Genomic DNA, 18,048 nt, shown 5'->3' with positions numbered 1-18,048 from the left:
CGGCAAGAGTATTGTTAGCCCAGAAATGGAAACAAGAAGAAATTCCGACGAAAGAAGAATGGCAGACGAAATTAATGGACTATGCAGAATTGGACAAATGACAGGAAGGATTCGAAACCTGTGGGACCAGAGATTTACAGAGGATTGGAAGAAGTATATGAATTATTTGAAGAGCAACTGTAATCAACAAATTATGCTAGGACTACAAGAAGTTTTGTAAGGAGAAATATACGAAGTGTTACAAAGTAGAAAAAGATAGAGATATTGGTTATGAGTTTGAAATATAATAGGAAAGATAAGAAATGCATACTGAGAGATTAGATTGGAAAATTTTCAGACAGGGTTGATGGAAGTCAAAAATTTGAATAAGATGTAAAAGTATGTTTAATTACTGTTGAAAATGATATGTTAAAAAAAACCTAATAAAAATTATATTTTTTAAAAAAAGAGTTCTTTAGTAGGATCATGCTCGGTATTTGCTGCAAATTTTCATCACAAATCTGATTTTCTTTTGCCATTAATCCTGTTCTGAGAATAACAGAATCAGAGAATTGTAGAGCTGGGTGGCATCATGAGAGTCATCTAGTCCAACCCCCCAGTAATGAAAGAATATTTTGCCCAATATGGGGCTCAAGCCCCTGAGATTAAGAGTCTCATGATCTACTGACAGAGCTATCTATGGTGATAAAACACACCTACTGGAGAATTCTCTCTTTGTTCATTCTTCTTCCTTTCATAGGCTACTTCAGGGGACACAAATATAGAGCCTGCAGGCACCAGGATACAATACCTGGCAGTACCTCATATGGCACCCATAATAGGCCTCAGTAAAAGATCCCCTCAAAATTTGCAATGCATGAGAGACGGTATGTTCTTCCTGCTCAATTCCTGTTGTCACTGGCCCAGCCTTTGCAGCCGCCATTTTGTGTTATGCCCCACACCCCACAAGAGCCATTTTGTGACTGGCACTCATGACACTTTCTAGAGATTCAGACTGTGCCCACTGGCTCCCAAGGGATGGGTGACCCCTGGGGTAGACTGAGTTATACCTCACTGAAATCACCGAGTGGCCCCTTTAGTGGCAGTTAAGTAGGTGGAAATGGCCGTCATTTTTATGATGGATGGTGTCTGTGGGTAGGCAATACAGTGGTGCCCCGCAAGACGAATGCCTCGCAAGACGGAAAACCCGCTAGACGAAAGGGTTTTCCGTTTTGGAGGCGCTTCGCAAAACGAATTTCCTATGGGCTTGCTTCGCAAGACGAAAATGTCTTGCGAGTTCCTGCGGGTTTTTTTCCCCTTCCCCCCCTTTTTCTAAGCTGCTAAACCGCTTATCTGCTAAGCCGATAAGCTGCTAAAAGCCGCTAAAAGCCGCTAAAAGCGTTAATCCGTCAATGGGCTTGCTTCGCAAGACGAAAAAACCGCTAGATGAAGAGACTCGCGGAACGGATTAATTTCGTCTTGCGCGGCACCACTGTACTTGCATAACTACAAGAGGGTCCATTGCACCCCACTGGAGGATTGTGGTCAGTGAAGGTAGAGACACACATAGTCCGAGGGGTAAGGCTGGAGGATGGATGGTGGCTAACAGATTGAGGTTGAATCCTGACAAGACAGAAGTACTGTTTTTGGGGGATAGGAGGTGGGCAGGTGTGGAGGATTCCCTGGTCCTGAATGGGGTAACACTGCCCCTGAAGGAGCAGGTGCACAGCCTGGGAGTCATTTTGGACTCACAGCTGTCCATGGAGGGGCAGGTCAATTCTGTGTCCAGGGCAGCTGTTTACCAGCTCCATCTGGTACGCAGGATGAGACCCTATCTGCCCACAGACTGTCTTTCCAGAGTGGTGCATGCTCTGGTTATGTCTCGCTTGGACTATTGCAATGCGCTCTACGTGGGGTGAACTGGAAACTACAACTAATCCAGAATGCAGCAGTTAGACTGGTGACTGGGAGCGGCTGCCAAGACCACATAACACCGGTCTTGAAAGACCTACATTGGCTCCCAGTACATTTCCGAGCACAATTCAAAGTGTTGGTGCTGACCTTTAAAGCCCTAAATGGCCTCAGGCCAGTATATCTGAAGGAGCGTCTCTACCCCCATTGTTCAGCCCGGACACTGAGGTCCAGCGCCGAGGGCCTTCTGGCGGTTCCCTCACTGCGAGAAGCCAAACTGCAGGGAACCAGGCAGAGGGCCTTCTCGGTAGTGGCGCCCGCCCTGTGAAACGCTCTCCCACCAGATGTCAAAGAGAACAACTACCACCAGACTTTTAGAAGACATCTGCTGGCAGCCCTGTTTAGGGAAGCTTTCAATGTTTGACGCACTATTGTCTTTTAATATTTTGTTGGAAGCTGCCCAGAGTGGCTGGGGAAACCCGGCCAGATGGGCGGGGTATAAGTATTAAAATATTATTATTATTATTATTATTATTATTATTATTATTATTATTATTATTCACTTGCAGGGAAAAAAGGGGAAAGGGAGTACTTGCAGACACTGCTGGTTTAATTTGCTCTCTGCCCCTGATAGCTCCAACCACTGGGAATCTATTCAGCTCCTATCCACAAAGTCCCATTTTGGGTTCTTCTGTGTTAATCACACCAGAATGTGCTGGAAATGTGACTGACTTTTCAATTGAGAGATACGAAATATAAACTCTTAAGAGTTGTTTGGATAGGCTGGCTGAATGACTTAAATCCTTTCGCGAGCCCCAGAGATATGCATCACTTTATCCAAAAATTCTCAGCAGCATTTTCTTGGCTTGCAGATGCTAAAAATGTTTCAATGGCTTTTCACTTGATAGGAATCATTTGGGAGATTAAAGTGGAAAAAATTATTTCTAGGTAAGAGTGCTTGTCTGTTCAGGCACTGATGCCAATCTCATTCAAACACCCCATTATAAAGTAAACGTAGGCTACATTTCCCCCACCCCCCCTAAAAAGGTGGCTGACGTTCGGAGGCTATTTAAGTTACAAAAGTCTGGTCTGAGGAGAAACTGGGTTCTTTTAAATACTATGGGACAGAACTGTAAAACCACACTTCTGATGGGCTTAATGGGTAGAAATTCTTGATCACTCATTCGACAGGAAACGTGATTGGATGAGGTTGGATTCCACTCAAATCTGATTGGCTGAAGGACAGGCCGGCTGCAAAATAAATGAAGCTATTCTACTAGTCTTGCGGGGAGGGGGGCAGAGAGAAAGAAGAAGACAAGAATGAAGAAGACAAGAATAAAGAAGACAGAAGAATGAGATAGCCAAGAAGAACAAGTTGAGAGAGGAGGCAGAAACAGGTGGAAGACAGACTATTAAGAGCCTAGAGAAAACTGAAAATTTAGTTTGTCTCATTGGGAAATGATTTATAATGAATTGAAAAAAAATGTTTCAAATTACTTCCCCCCCAAACCCCAGAGTCCTTTCTGTTGGGGATAATTTAGACCGAAATTCCCAGGTGTCAGAAAAGGCTATTTATGTATGCAACAACTGCAGCCCATGTTTTGTTAGCCCGAAAAGGGAAAGTGAGCGAGGTCCCAACTAAAGAAGATTGGCAACTTAAGTTGACAGAATATACCATATTTTTCGCCCCATAGGATGCACCGGCCCATAGGACGCACCAAGTTTTTTTGGGGGGAAATACAGAAAAAAAAAATTCCCCCCCCCCAGGCGCTTGTGGGGCTGTCAGCGGGGATTAGCGCTCTTCTCCCCGCCGCCCGCCTGCAGATCAGGTCCGGGGACAGCGGGAGGACGCGCTGCGCCTCCCCGCTGTCCCCGGAGCTTGCGGGGCTGGCGGCCGGGAGAAGCACGCGTCTCCCCGCCGTCAGCCTCCAAACCACATCGGGAGACAGCGGGATGGCGGCGTTCCGCCTCCCCGCTGTCCCCTGACCTTGTGGGACTGGCGCTGCGGCTCTCCTGAAGCCTGGAAAGCCTGCATTCGCCCCATAGGATGCACACGCATTTCCCCTTCATTTTTGGAGGGGAAAAAGTGCGTCCTATAGGGCGAAAAATACGATACACAACTTTCAGACTTAACATATAGAAAAAGAGAGGAAGAAGAACATACGTTTAAAGAAGACTGGAAACCGTTTATTGAGTATATGGAAAATAACTGTACAGTGGTGCCTCGCAAGACGAAATTAATTCATTCCGCAAGTTTTTTCGTCTTGCGAGTTTTTCGTCTTGCGAAGCACGGTTTCCCATAGGAATGCATTGAAAATCAATTAATGCGTTCCTATGGAAACCGCCTTCAGACCAGGTCCGGGGACAGTCTGTCCCCCGACCTCTTCTGAAGGCTGGGGGGGGGACAAGGGCTTTTCTTCCCACCCCCAGCATTTTAAAAAACCCCGGGACAGCAGAGGACTTCTCCGCTGTCCCGGGGTTTTTAAAAATGCTGGCGGGCGGCAGCGCTGCTTTTAAAGCCCCCGGGAAGGCAGGCGGGGGGGAGCAAAGACTTTCGCCCCCCGCCAGCCTTCAGAAGAGGTCCAGGCCGGCGGGGGGCGAAAGTCTTTGCTCCCCCCCGCCTGCCTTCAAAAGCCGTCCGGGATAGCGGAGAAAGCGCTGCGTTTCTCCGCTCTCCCGGGAAGGCAGGCAGGGGGGAGCAAAGACTTTTGCCCCCCACCGGCCTTCAGAAGAGGTCTCTTCTGAAGGCCGGCGGGGGGTGAAAGTCTTTGCTCCCCCCCGCCTGCCTTCAAAAGCCGTCCGGGATAGCGGGAAGCGCTTCCCTGCTATCCCGGACGGCTTTTAAAATGCTGGCGGTGGGGAGCAAAGCCTTTCGGCCCCCGCCGGCCTTCCTGGACCTCTTCTGAAGGCTGGGGGGGGGGGAAAGGCTTTGCTCCCCACCGCCAGCATTTAAAAGAAGTCCCCGGAGATTTCCCTATGGGCTTTCTTCTTGCGAAGCAAGCCCATTGGGAAATTCGTCTTGCGAAGCGCCTCGAAAAACGGAAAACCCTTTCGTCTAGCGGGTTTTTCGTCTTGCGGGGCACCACTGTACAGCTGAAAACGCTGGCAGGATTAAAATCAATTCAACAGTGTAAATAATTTTTGACGGATGTAATAATGGAAAACCGATTGGAATAATTTTTGTAAAATATGCACGGATGTAAGATATGCAAAATGAACCATGGAAAGAGAAGAAGGGAAGTCATTGATATTTTAAAGTATGTAAAATGTTTATTTGAAATGGTAAAACAGAAAATTTAATAAAAATTATAGGAAATATAGTCTGTCTCAAAAGAGCTGAATCACTGGCTTATGCCGAAGACTTGGCAGTGAGGCCATATAAAGGCATTAAGGAAGTGAGAGGGATTCAGCAAGGAGCTTCTGGAGCTGACCAGAGTGAGAACTGTCTGCAAGTCTGGCTCAGAGGAAACCGGCTGAAGTCTACAGTGCCTGGTGGCGAGATTTACAGGGGAAAGTGGAATATCAATTAAATGGGTTAGGAGCTACACTTTACTAGGCAGCCATACCCAAACTTCTGTAACTGTCACTTGAAGACACTGTAACCTCATTTTAGCAAACATAAGTAAGAAATAGGACCCAGCTGAATTTGCCTTATTTTACATTTATAGTTTCTGATAAATAAATAATTCCTTTTTCATTTTTATATACTTTTACTTATGAAAGTGTGCTATACCACAGCTACAGGATTGTAGATGAAGGCTTTAGGAAACAAGATAACATAAATATATGGCAGTTAGGTTTTGAATTAATGGACAATGGTGGGAGTAAATTAGGAACCCCTTGTTCCACATGCATCAGTGAATCGGCAAAAATAAATAGAAGATGGGCTCCCCACCTATAAAGTAGGGTGACTCATCACAATCATTAAGTTAAAGGTAAAGGGACCCCTGACCATTAGGTCCAGGCACAGACGACTCTGGGGTTGCGGCGCTCATCTCACTTTATTGGCCGAGGGAGCCGGCGTACAGCTTCCGGGTCATGTGGCCAGCATGACTAAGCCGCTTCTGGTGAACCAGAGCAGCGCACAGAAACGCCATTTACCTTCCCGCCAGAGCGGTACCTATTTATCTACTTGCACTTTGATGTGCTTTCAAACTGCTAGGTTGGCAGGAGCAGGGACCGAGCAACGGGAGCCCGTCGCGGGGATTCGAACCACTGACCTTCTGATTGGCAAATCCTAGGCTCTGTGGTTTAACCCACAGCGCCACCCGCGTCCCTTAATCACCGAGTTAGGTGGCCCTAAAAGGGACAAATTCACTGGGGGAAAGGCTATAAATGGCTATCAGTCCTGTTTGCTAACTGCTACCTCCAAGATGAGCATTAGCATGCGCCTGAATCCCAGCTGATGAGGAAACAAGATGCTGAACTAGGCAGCTTTGCCCCAATTCAGCAGGGCACTTCTTGTGTTCTTAATAGGCTCGCCACATCTGCATGGCCCGTGATTTCATGTTCAGAGCACATAATTTAAAAGCACCACTTTCCAAAAACGAGTTTAGGAATAATGGACAGTGGTTTGGAGATTGCAGCTTAGGGGTCACCGAAACAGAGCCTAGAGGAGGTCCACTTGAGGTGTTCCCCTGGCACCCACAAAACCTCTGAGTGCCTCCCCACTCACTGCCCCCTAGTCATCCTACGGTAAGAATGGTTACCCTTTTCTCAGTACTCTTTGTACTGAAAAGTACATACAGTTGGGGAAAACACTTCTATCTTTCAGCTCTTTGTGTTTAACAAGGCTCAGTTAACTGTACTGGAGCCAGCTTTTACCCAGATTCCTTGGAAATGCAAATTGTATGTGCGTGTACTTTCTCTCTTTCTGCCTCTTGGGAGTGGAGGTGGGTCTGGGGGAGAGAAGTGACCAGAAGGGTGTTGTCCATGCCCCTCACTCAAAAGTCCAAGTGTGCCCACAGGCTTGCCCAAATATGCCCACAGCCTTGATCCACAAACATTTGTATCCAATAGCCCCACAGCCCCGGCAGGACTGTTACCATTTTTTGGTAAGCATGTCTTAGTCTAAAGTTTTCTACCTTCAGGGAGCCTTTTCCAGATCAACTTGTTTTGCCATGGCTGCCTTGTGCACTGTCAATAATTCCAGGTCACATTCCAAGGATCACATTCAGTTCATAAAGGGAAGCAATTGAGCATAACTGGTTAGCGTGCATGATTGTAAACCAAAAGGTTGGTGGTTCACCAACCAATGTCTGTCTTTAGGGAAAGGCCAAAGCTCAGTGGAGGTTAAGTCTGTGGCATCACTAGGTAGGGCTGGGAATGACCTCTGCCTGAAGGCCTGAGCTAGGTCAATCAATGGTCTGATTCATATCTAAGACAGCTTTCTGTGTTTCTCCCTAATGGCCAGATCCACAGGGGTTCACTGTTGACCCATGTCAATTGAGAGCATGGCTTAGAAGAGATCTAAAGGTACTTTGAAGCTGCACATTCTGTGGGAAGAGAAGATAATTATGGCCAAGCTGTCTTCCACTGGTGAGTTTCCTCACTGAAGACCCTCAACGAGCTTCCAAGGTTCCCCGAAACACGTTTTCCAATCCACGGTCATAGAATCATAGAATCATAGAGTTGGAAGAGACCACAAGGGCCATCAAGTCCAACTCCCTGCCAAGCAGGAAACACCATCAGAGCACTCCTGACATATGGTTGTCAAGCCTCTGCTTAAAGACCTCCAAAGAAGGAGACTCCACCACACTCCTTGGCAGCAAATTCCACTGTCGAACAGCTCTTACTGTCAGGAAGTTCTTCCTAATGTTTAGGTGGAATCTTCTTTCTTGTAGTTTGGAACCATTGCTCCGTGTCCGCTTCTCTGGAGCAGCAGAAAACAACCTTTCTCCCTCCTCTATGTGACATCCTTTTATATATTTGAACATGGCTATCATATCACCCCTTAACCTCCTCTTCTCCAGGCTAAACATGCCCAGCTCCCTTAGCCGTTCCTCATAAGGCATCGTTTCCAGGCCTTTGACCATTTTGCTTGCCCTCCTCTGGGCACGTTCCAGTTTGTCAGTGTCCTTCTTGAACTGTGGTGCCCAGAACTGGACACAGTACTCCAGGTGAGGTCTGACCAGAGCAGAATACTCTGACGGTCCCATCTCATTAGTCTGATGATTCACAGCCAACATCAGAATCATGACATGAAGTAAAAGATGGATCACAGCAGGGCTTTCTCAGCCATATTTTGAGATCTTTGGGAAAGGCCTTCTTGACTGTGCAGCATCTACCTGCATTCTCAGGAGTGGTGCCCCGATTATGGAATTCCCTGGCCCTCCAAGCGGTGCAGCAAGAAAAGCACTAGCACACTTGCAAAGCTATGCAGGGCTTTGTACTGTTTCAAATAGAATGGAGGACCATGTGTTGAGATTCTGGCATTGCAGGTTGGGACTTGATGACCCTCAAATTCCCTTCCTACCCTACAAGTCTATGTTTCTATGCTTCCCTTCGCAGGTGCAGTTGGGCACAATGAGGATGAATTTTTCAGCACACTTTCTTGCTCAAGTTTTTGTGGGAGTCCCTGTGGAGCTGCTGCATTTTATTTGTCATTATAGAGTTAATATGCATCGGTCAGTGGCAGAATTTTCCTCTGTGCATCAGGAAGGCCTCTGGGAGCAACCTCACTCCCCCTGCCCTGGTGGAGGAGGAAGTTAAAGAAACTTATGGCTCCTCAGCTGCCTTTCCAGGGAGCATGGAATTGCCCCTCAGGGTTGCGGCCAAAGCTAATCCTACTCAGAGTAGGCCTATCTATGTTAATGAACACAACTAACTTGGGTTCAATATTTTCAATGGGTCTCTGAGTAGAACTTAGCTGGAAACAACCCTACATCTCCTGTGTCTTATTACTGAGATAAATAATAGTTAAAGGTAAAGGGACCCCTGACCATTAGGTCCAGTTGTGACCGACTCTGGTCAGGGTTGCGGCGCTCATCTCGCTTTATTGGCCGAGGGAGCCGGCGTTTGTCCGCAAACAGCTTGCGGGTCATGTGGCCAGCATGACTAAGCCGCTTCTGGCGAGCCAGAGCAGCGCACGGAAACGCCGTTTACCTTCCCACCGGAGCAGTACCTATTTATCTACTTGCGCTTTGACGTGCTTTCGAACTGCTAGGTTGGCAGGAGCAGGGACCGAGCAACGGGAGCTCACCCCAGCAGGGGGATTCGAACTGCGGACCTTCTGATCGGCACGTCCTAGGCTCTGTGGTTTAACCCACAGCGCCATCCGTGTCCTTTAAATAATAGTTAATGCTACGTAAATAAGTTTTTGGAGCTCAGGTGCTTTTTTGCTAGACGTTTTCCACACGGTAAGACAGGCACCACTAAGGAATATACTACTAATCCCAATAATTGTAGTGATCCATTAATGTGCTTTGCTCCTGGTTCTCCTTCCACGGGCTGCCCAGGGGAGATCAATTTGGGGCCATTCACAGAATCATGGAGGAGTTGGAAGGGCCCACAAGGGCCGTTTAGTTCAATCTCCTGCAATGCATTGTTGGAAACTAGAGGGAGTCCCTGTCTGATCCAACAGGGCTCTTATTTCCATTTAAAGCACTATCTTAACATTGCCTGATTAAACTGACAGAAGCTCTTCTGATGAAACACTGGGAATCTTACCAAGTGCTACACAATGGGTATAATGCCAGTTAAGAGTTTCACAAATTCAGTGATTGTATTTCCCAACAGATGGAAATAGGTTCCCTCTCAGTGCAAGTGCCCTTCTTAAACTAAGTGTTAAGAAAGACTAGCTCTGCAAACAGGACCAGGAATCTCAAGTGTTCCTCCTAGCCAGAGCTTCCGTACCATCTGCCTTATGCAACAGAATCATCCAGGTTATATAATGCAACTCGTATTACATGGGGCTGAATCCGACTGCTACTGGACAGCAGTTGCTCAGATTATCAAACAGACATTGACAACACTCTACTATTAATACTACCCTCTCATTTTCCCTGTGTGATTGCCTTCACATTTTTAATTACAAAAAAGCATTATGAAACTGTTGACAAACATTCACCTCTGCATTTTCCCTTTGCTCTTCAACAACACATGAGCATCATATTTTTTTTTAATAACAAGTATAGGAATTAATATTCTAGATTATAGAATTAAAATTATAGAATTCCAGTGAAAAACAGTGCATTGTGAATAATTAGGAGTTCCTCAATACTAAGTGAGGCTTACTCCCTACAAAGTATATTTAGGATTGCAATTTAACCTTCCCTTAAAAATGTATTTCTCTGTAGCAATTATATCGCAGCTCTGTATTTCTTATTCGCAAGCACACACTTTCTCTCACACAGACACTCATGTGATAAGGAGGGGTTGAAGCAATAGACTGTGTTCAGGAACAAATGTTGAAATAATTATTCGTCTCAGTGTTTAAGTTTAAAATGTTGCAGGTTGACTGCATTAGAATAGTTGATGCTGACTTCGTATATGGGCACACATGGCAAGGCAGGGACCTCTGGACCTAGTCCTCCTCTTCACCGCGGCAGCTAATTGAGCCTAATTGAATCGTCTGCTCCTGCCTCCCACATTTCGTTTTTGGATCAGCACTAAATGGGGACTCCCACCTGCCCCACCCATCCGTAGTAGGCTTTCCTGACAACTAATCTGTTGAAGTGTTCTAGGGAACTCAAAAGCTTGCTCAGTACAACACGATCCTACGCTCCTTTCTAGAAGACATGACTGAGTCACATAAAGCAATTAAGTAAAAGCCTGTTACTTTAATTGCAAGAATGCAAAAAAGACCTAGCGCTGACAATTGTTCTCATTAGGCTTGAAGTAACATGAATTACTCATATCAGCGGCAAAAAGGATCATATGACTAATGGATGGGAAAGAGGCTCCATGATCTAGCCCTGAAACATGAAGCAATATGGTTTAATTAAACGTGCAACCACCTCTCCTCATCTTCTAATCCCCAAATGGACAGATATTTACGAGAAGTATTTCCAGGAGAAAATCGCCGTACAATTACAAGGAGGTTTTTGGGGAGCAGAGGGGAAAGCTGAGAAGGAAGATAGTATTGGCAGAAATAATTATGGCAAATGTCACAAAACCATGGATTTTCCCTGAAATTGCATCTATATAATATTTGGTTTCCTCATGGCTTTCTGGTAAAGCAGGGCAAAAGCAGATCAAACTGGTTTCCTCATTCCCTGTGTATAATAAAATGAAGTGTCCATCAAGCTGATATCCAAAATGTCTATTTTGTGCATTCTAAACAGGGTAAAAAAATGTTTTCTCACTGAAAACTGCTTTGAGCCTAATGGCACAGACAATTTCATTGTCTTTTGGTAGACATTTAACTTAGAAGGGCTGCTGATACTTTAAGAAGGCAAGGTGGGTTCATTAGAATTGAGGGAATATGGGTAATTGTTTAGGGAAGGTTTGAAGTATAATGAGAAACTTGAATTAAACCAATGATTTATATTGGCCTTTCTCTTGTTGAGCTAAAAAACACACACCCTACAATTTAAATAATTAATTTAAATCAAATTTCCCATCCCACTGGTATGTCATACCTTTCCTAAGCAATGATACATACCAACCAGTTAATATAATTACTAAAATAGGTTATATCCAAAGAGAGCATGTACACTAGCTACAAAGTATACTATTATGTATTGACGTGTTCATCTATAGCTGAATAAACAAACTTGGTATTTTTATGAATTTTGGGAAATGTTACATGTAAATACACCTGCTTATTAGATGGATAAATGCTCCTTATGTATTAAGCAGCAGTGCATTAGGAATGTTAACTAGAAGACAATCACACGGCATGCTCAATGGCCTGTTATAAATGTGAAAAGGTTGTTCAACATTTAAAGTCATTTTAGTAAAACTGAATATACTATTAGTATGCGTAAGCAACTTAATCCTCTGCATGCAATCGCCCTTGAGTTCCATGGGAAATTTTTGTAAGTTAACGAATACACAGGTCCAAGTGCCCTGAGATTCCAGCACTAAAAAGAAGAAGAAGAGTTTGGATTTGATATCCCGCTTTATCACTACCCTAAGGAGTCTCACAGCGGCTAACATTCTCCTTTCCCTTCCTCGCCCACAACAAACACTCTGTGAGGTGAGTGGGGCTGAGAGACTTCAGAGAAGTGTGACTGGCCCAAGATCACCCAGCAGCTGCATGTGGAGGAGCGGGGAAGTGAACCTGGTTCACCAGATTACAAGTCTACCGCTCTTAATCACTACACCACACTGGCACTCTCTGGTGTCTGACATTGGCCAAGGGACTGGGCCACTGAAAGTTTTCACGCCCACCCCTTCTAGAAGAACATCACAGCAAGGGGTGGGCACCAACTTGCTCCCATCCATCCATCATGGAAGAAGCAGGTGCAGTGAGATTCTTCAACCCCTGCCTGCCAGTTGCCTTGGAACTGCAGAGTCGAAGGAAGCACACTCTGGCCCCATCAGTTGACCAGGGGGACTAAGGGATGATGTTGGGTTGTGTGGGCTTGGGCTGAGTGTTTACACAGGTGTGCACTGCTGCAGTCAAGCCAGCTTGAGGATAATTCACTCAAAAGGTGAGATATAGATATTCCAAAGAAATAAAGTGGATATATAAAGCCCAAACCTTACATAACCTTTTCAGTTATAACAGCCACTTAGTTCTCAAGACTGCCCTTAAAACTTCTAAACAAGGATTCATAATTCGAGAATGAAGCAAACTGAAAAGCTCAGCTAGTAAAAAGATAGGATTATACAAGATCACCCAGGGTGATGTAGTCTGCCCTTAGTAATATATGGGATGGCATCTCTTGGAAGCAAGAGCTGGATCCCAATATCTGTGATAACTGGCGAAGCCAAGGCCACCTGTCTCAAACCCATCCTAAGAATACAGTATATGTCCTATTGTGCCACAATTATGTCATTTCTATCCTCAAAACATATTTTCCCCATGGTCCACATGGAGAAGCGGTATTTAACTCAGTGGGTGACATCTGACTAAGTCAAACGGAGAAGACCCATTGAAATAAATGGGACTCGTGTTCCATTGCTTTCAATGGGTTTACTCTGGAGTATGACTTGCTCAGATAACCCCCCATATATACAATTCAGTTCTAAGGGGCTGTAAGTATTGGTTTAACATGCTGGTATTCAGAGTTAACTTCAACCACGCTATTATTATTATTATTATTTATTTGTTTTTAAAGTTGGGTTTTGTTTTATTTTGTTTTGTTTTGTTTTACTTAGTTTTCAAATCTGTTTTAATGTATCTGTGTATATGTACATTCTGCATTTGGGGGTTGGAGGGTCTTTGGAGGTTAACACTGAAGAAGAACATATCCAATGCCTGTGCTGGAGCTGTTAAAAAATAAAGGTGCAATCCAGCAGGATACTATCATGCTCAAAGCCCACCGAAGTGAACAAGATCTGCGCAATGCCTTCATTTCAGTGGGGTTTGCACAGAACTTCCCACCAGACTGCAACCCAAACACCTAAGGTTGTTCCAATGGGCATTGTCCTCTCTGTCTTGCTTAGTGATACTGATGTTTGAAAAGCAGGAGGAGGCACAAGAAGGATCTACAACCTGCATAAGTGCATTGCAATGCACAGTTGTTTAAAACCATTACTTGGAAATATGGGTTTGCAACCATTAGTCAATACCAAATTTAATTTATGACAGAGCGATTAATAAAAAAGTATATTTCTAGACGGATTTATATACCGCCGTCTCGCAGAACATCAGGATGACATACGACGACAGAAAAACATTTTAAAGCAATACAAATTTTGCATTGGTCTGTGACCACAGCGCACGTTTTTAGGGGAGGAAGGGATACAAAGCACATTAAGATCTTGAGGCCATTCATTGGGAGCTAGCCCATGCAGGAACAGCCATTACAGCAACTTTTTTTTAAAAAAAGAAATAAATGAGTGTGTGGGTTTTCTTACCAAAACCCCTTCCCACCACATCCCAAAAACATTTTTCATGAAACAACATAGCAGAGGAATTGTTGCTGTCTCTGTTTTGAAGACCTATCCCTGCTTACTTGCGTGTAAATCCCACTAAACTCATCCAAATGTATATGCATAGGATTGGGTTGCACATATATGAAACATATATGGGATTATACATAGACAGGGAGACAAATAGATATAAAGGGGGTCTCCTGCATATTTAGTTAAGATTACAAAGAGCCAGAAGGCCATAGGAAGTGCTGGATTGGGGAGGCAGCATAGATCTGGCAAGGTGGTAGCTTTTTCTAGCTTAGGCTTCAGTTGATACCCATTCATTTCAGCAGACACCTCAAGAGCTTGGGGTTTATTATACACAAGAATTGTGGTGCTCCTTGCTTTGTCTCACATATTCGTACCATCTTAAGTGGGGCTGCAGAGGCTCTCCTTTGAAGCCATAGGCTTCATTTCATAACATCACCATCTCCACGCAGCACCACAATATAGATAGCTGTGTCAGGCTGTGAGACTGCTTTAAAACATCAAAAATGCTTTTCTGGATCAGAGCAAAGAACACACTGTGCCTCCATTTGTGAGAGCACTTGACCAGCCAGTCCTGGAATTAATTGCTCCCAGAATCTGACTCTTAGTCACTGGCACACTCGGTCTCCATCAATGCGCTGTATTTCCCTTTTTAGCCAACAAATGTACCGTAGTTGCCATCGTGTCATCTTGTAGCAAGGGACTGCCTACGATACTGTTCTATATGACAAAATTCTTCTGCCAGTCAATTTGTCACTGGATGACTCAAAAGTCCCAGTTCTGGGAGAGGGAGAATAACTCAGTTTTACTCACTCTCTCCAGATAATTCTGAATTTTATAAATCTTGGCTTTGCATGTCTGCTCCCCAAAGTCACCTTTTGTGGGGCACTCCTGGGCACCTTCTGTGGCCTGCAAAGGGTCACTTACACCGCGTTGGGTTGCTGACCGCTGGATTCTACAGAGCCTCTTAGAATACAAATCTCTCCTACTCAGCCCACCGAATACTACAGAGCACTCATCCACTTCCATTTACACAAAGATTTGGGGACCAGAACCACCTCCTCTATCTTTGCGAAAGAGGTTAGGATGCCTGCCTGCCCCTCCCCCCCCCCCCGCCAGCACTAGAGTCTGGCAAAAAGTTTTCTACACACCCTTTTGGGGAGTGGGGTGGGCAGGGTTTGTTTGAGGTCCGGAAATATTTTTTGTAAGTGCTCTTGAAGCAGTGTGTGGCCCAAGATGGACACCCCAGTATCCTCGGCAGTATTGCAGGAGAGGATGCTGGGGCACAACTGAGCATCATCCCAGAGGTGCACTCCACCAACCTCTTGAGACACTATAAGGTATGAAATAACCAATCTGCTGCTCTCCAGGTGTTGCAGGACTAAAACTCTGGGACCAAAGGGCTGCTGGGTGTTGGAAATCCAACATCTGGAGAGCATTGGCTACCCCTTCTGTAAGAGATCTCTTGGATAAGGCACACAGTTGTGATTTTTAAGAAGAAACAACCAAACAAGACACGAGGGGCTTGGATAAGTGGTGCTCCTCTGACCAATTTCTTAGCACTTTACGCCTCCTTTAATATTTAAGAGGCGAAAGTTGGGAAGTTGCAGATCGCCCACATCATGTGTGGTTTGGTATTCAGCCACGTGGCTAAGGCAGTGCAGCAAAATGGCAGCACAGGAGGAGATGGATTTGAGCCAAGCCTAGGCCTTTGCTCCAGAAAACCCCCTTCAACGCCAAGGCTCAGCCAGAGAAAGGGACCAGAGGCACAGAGGGAGCCAGCTGGCCAAATATTAGCAGGGGGGAGAGGTTCAGGGGTGTTTCAACCACAGCCAGGCTGGGTGCCACCCAAGGCATGGGTGGCACCCACTGCTTCTCGGCCTAGAGAGCCTCCTCCCAAGACTCCCCCCCCCACCAGGAGCCCCTTCCTTCCTTACCTGCCCTTTGACAAGGCTGGCGGCAAACTGGCGCATGACGGCCTCGACGGTGTAGGCGCTGGACCAGCCCCGGGGGGTGAGGAGCTCCATGCAGATGGCGCCGCCGTCCAGGACGTAGCCGTTCTCCAGACGTGGGCTGAGCACCCTCATGAAGGGCGGCGCGAAGGGGAAGTTGTCCGGGAAGGTGAGGTTGAGCAAGATGTACTCGGTGTTGGTCTCCTTCATGTCCTGCCACAGCACCGAGTCCTTGTCCACCTGGTGCAGCTTGACGTTCCAGTCGAAGAGGCTCTCGTCCACCAGCTCCACCGAGATGAAGCGGTCGCTCAAGCGCGCGATGTCCTGCAGCTCCTTCATCAGCCGTCGGGTGCGCACTTGCGTGCAGTGCGCCTGCCGGCTGGCTGGCACCAGCGACGGCGGCACCAAGGCCGGGGTGCTGGAGCGCCCAACACTGCCCCCCGACGCCGGGTCCTTGCCCGAGCCAGCCTCCTTGGCGTCGCGCTGCTGCTGCTGCTGTTGCTGCGCTTTCTCTGGCGCGCCGTCGGGGCCCGCCTGTTGCTGCTGCTTGGCCACTTCCAGCACCTTCTTGGGCTTGTTGCGCGCGGGGCTGCTGCCTCGGCTGCTGCTGCAGCTCTCCTTGCCGGGGCTCCCGCAGCCGCTGGCCGGCGTGCCTTGCAGCTGCTGCTGCTTATTCTTCTGGTTGCTTTTGCCCCGCAGCGAGGAGCCTTGCTGGATGCTGCCGCGACGGTGGTGGTGGTGATGGTGGTGGTGATGCTTGGGGTCCTCGGTGTCCCTGTTGTGGATCCGGATGAGCCCGATTTTCCGCAGCAGGGTAGCCATGCTCCCAAGGGCTTTGGCCGCGGGGGTCGTCGGAGGGAAGGAGGGCAAAAGGACGCAGAGACCCGCTACCTGCCCGAGCTAGGCAAGCCAAGCCGCGCACGCCTCGCCTCCCCTCGGGTGGCGAGCAGAGCGCAAACGGTGGGCAGAGGTTTGTGGAGTGGGGAGGCGAATCCCTTTGGAGGGGCGGCGGGAGGAAACAGAAAAGGCAGCGGGGGAAGGGGGGATGTGGCCGGATCCTGCCGCCTGCCCTCGCCTCCGCTGCTCAGGCGCCTCTTCTCAGCAGAGCCGTCGGTGCTGCTGCTGCTGCTGCTGCTGCTGGCAGCATTGCCGCAGTCGAGCCGCTTCTCCCCGGGTCACCAGAGCTCCGCCGCCAGAGCCATGGAATCCCAGGTTGGAAAGCGCCGCCACCCCGGCTCCCTCCGCCCACTCCCGACGACACGCTGCTGCTGCTGCAGGAGGCCGCTTCCTTCCACAATAACCTTCAGCTCCGATCGACTAAACCACGCGCGCGCGCACACAATGGGATCCAGCCGGGCTTGCTCTTGGGGAGGGGGGGTGTCTTCTTTCACCCAGTTTTTTTCCCAGAGCGAGATGAGATGGTGGCTCTGCCGCATGCGTTTATTTTGCAATTAATTCCCACCCCCCCTACTACCCACCGTCTGACTTTCCTCTCCTAGGGCACCCGGGGTTTTTTTGCAAGCAGAACCCTCCGCTTCGGTCTTTTCTCCGGCCGGGGATCCGGCGCAGGCGAGGCTAATACTGGAGCGAAGCCCTTCGTGCGCACCGGTGGGGGAGAAGATGGAGACGGCTCCCCCCTCGCCAGCCAAGGCGACCCCCCCCTCACCCCCACGCCGGCGAAGCGAGGGCGCTGACCTTCCGCTCGCCCCCTCGAGGCTGCAGGCTTTTGGGGAGCCCCCGTCAGCTGCGCGCGGCGCCTCCTTCTGCCTTGCAGGCTGCCCCGCGACTCTGCAGCGGATCTGACATTGCGGGGGGGGGGGGGGAGGAGGCGGAGAGGGAGGCAGAGGAGGAGAGGAAAAAAAAAACCCGGGTTAAAGCCCGCCTACTATTCTGTATGCGCAAGAAGAGGAGGGCCGGGCCAGGCAGATGCTCACGTGGTGGCAACCTGGGTCCCTACTGGTTGGAGGGGGAAAGGAGAATGGGGGTGGGAGATGCTGGAATTATGTGGGTCTTGGAGGATGGAGGAGCGATGGCTGCTTCTTTTGCAGCAAGTCTCCTCCACCCTCCAGCATCCCCCGCCTCCCCCTCGCCCCCTGCAATTCAGGATAATTGCAGGTGCGTGTGAACAAGAGACCTGTAAAATACCAAGGTGGCTGTCGGGGGGAGGGATGCGGGAGGCGAAGAAATCTGT

At 47.8% G+C, this 18,048-nt stretch overlaps 1 protein-coding gene across 1 annotated transcript in view; it reads right to left on the bottom strand.

Moving 5' to 3' along the window:
* The window catches only part of UBE2QL1 (ubiquitin conjugating enzyme E2 QL1), a 33,034-nt gene extending 15,342 nt beyond the window's left edge, over nt 1–17,692 (bottom strand). Inside the window, exon 1 of the mRNA XM_081872871.1 lies at nt 15,843–17,692. Coding sequence (XP_081728997.1) covers nt 15,843–16,679 — 837 coding nt within the window. The 5' untranslated portion in view covers nt 16,680–17,692. The remainder of the gene's footprint in view (nt 1–15,842) is intronic.
* Between the last annotated feature and the right edge of the window lie 356 nt (nt 17,693–18,048).

Source organism: Podarcis erhardii (genome assembly GCF_964252035.2).
Source record: "Podarcis erhardii genome assembly, chromosome: 8".
Taxonomy (NCBI): Eukaryota; Metazoa; Chordata; class Lepidosauria; order Squamata; family Lacertidae; genus Podarcis; species Podarcis erhardii.
This window is presented reverse-complemented; position numbering and strand designations above follow the sequence as displayed.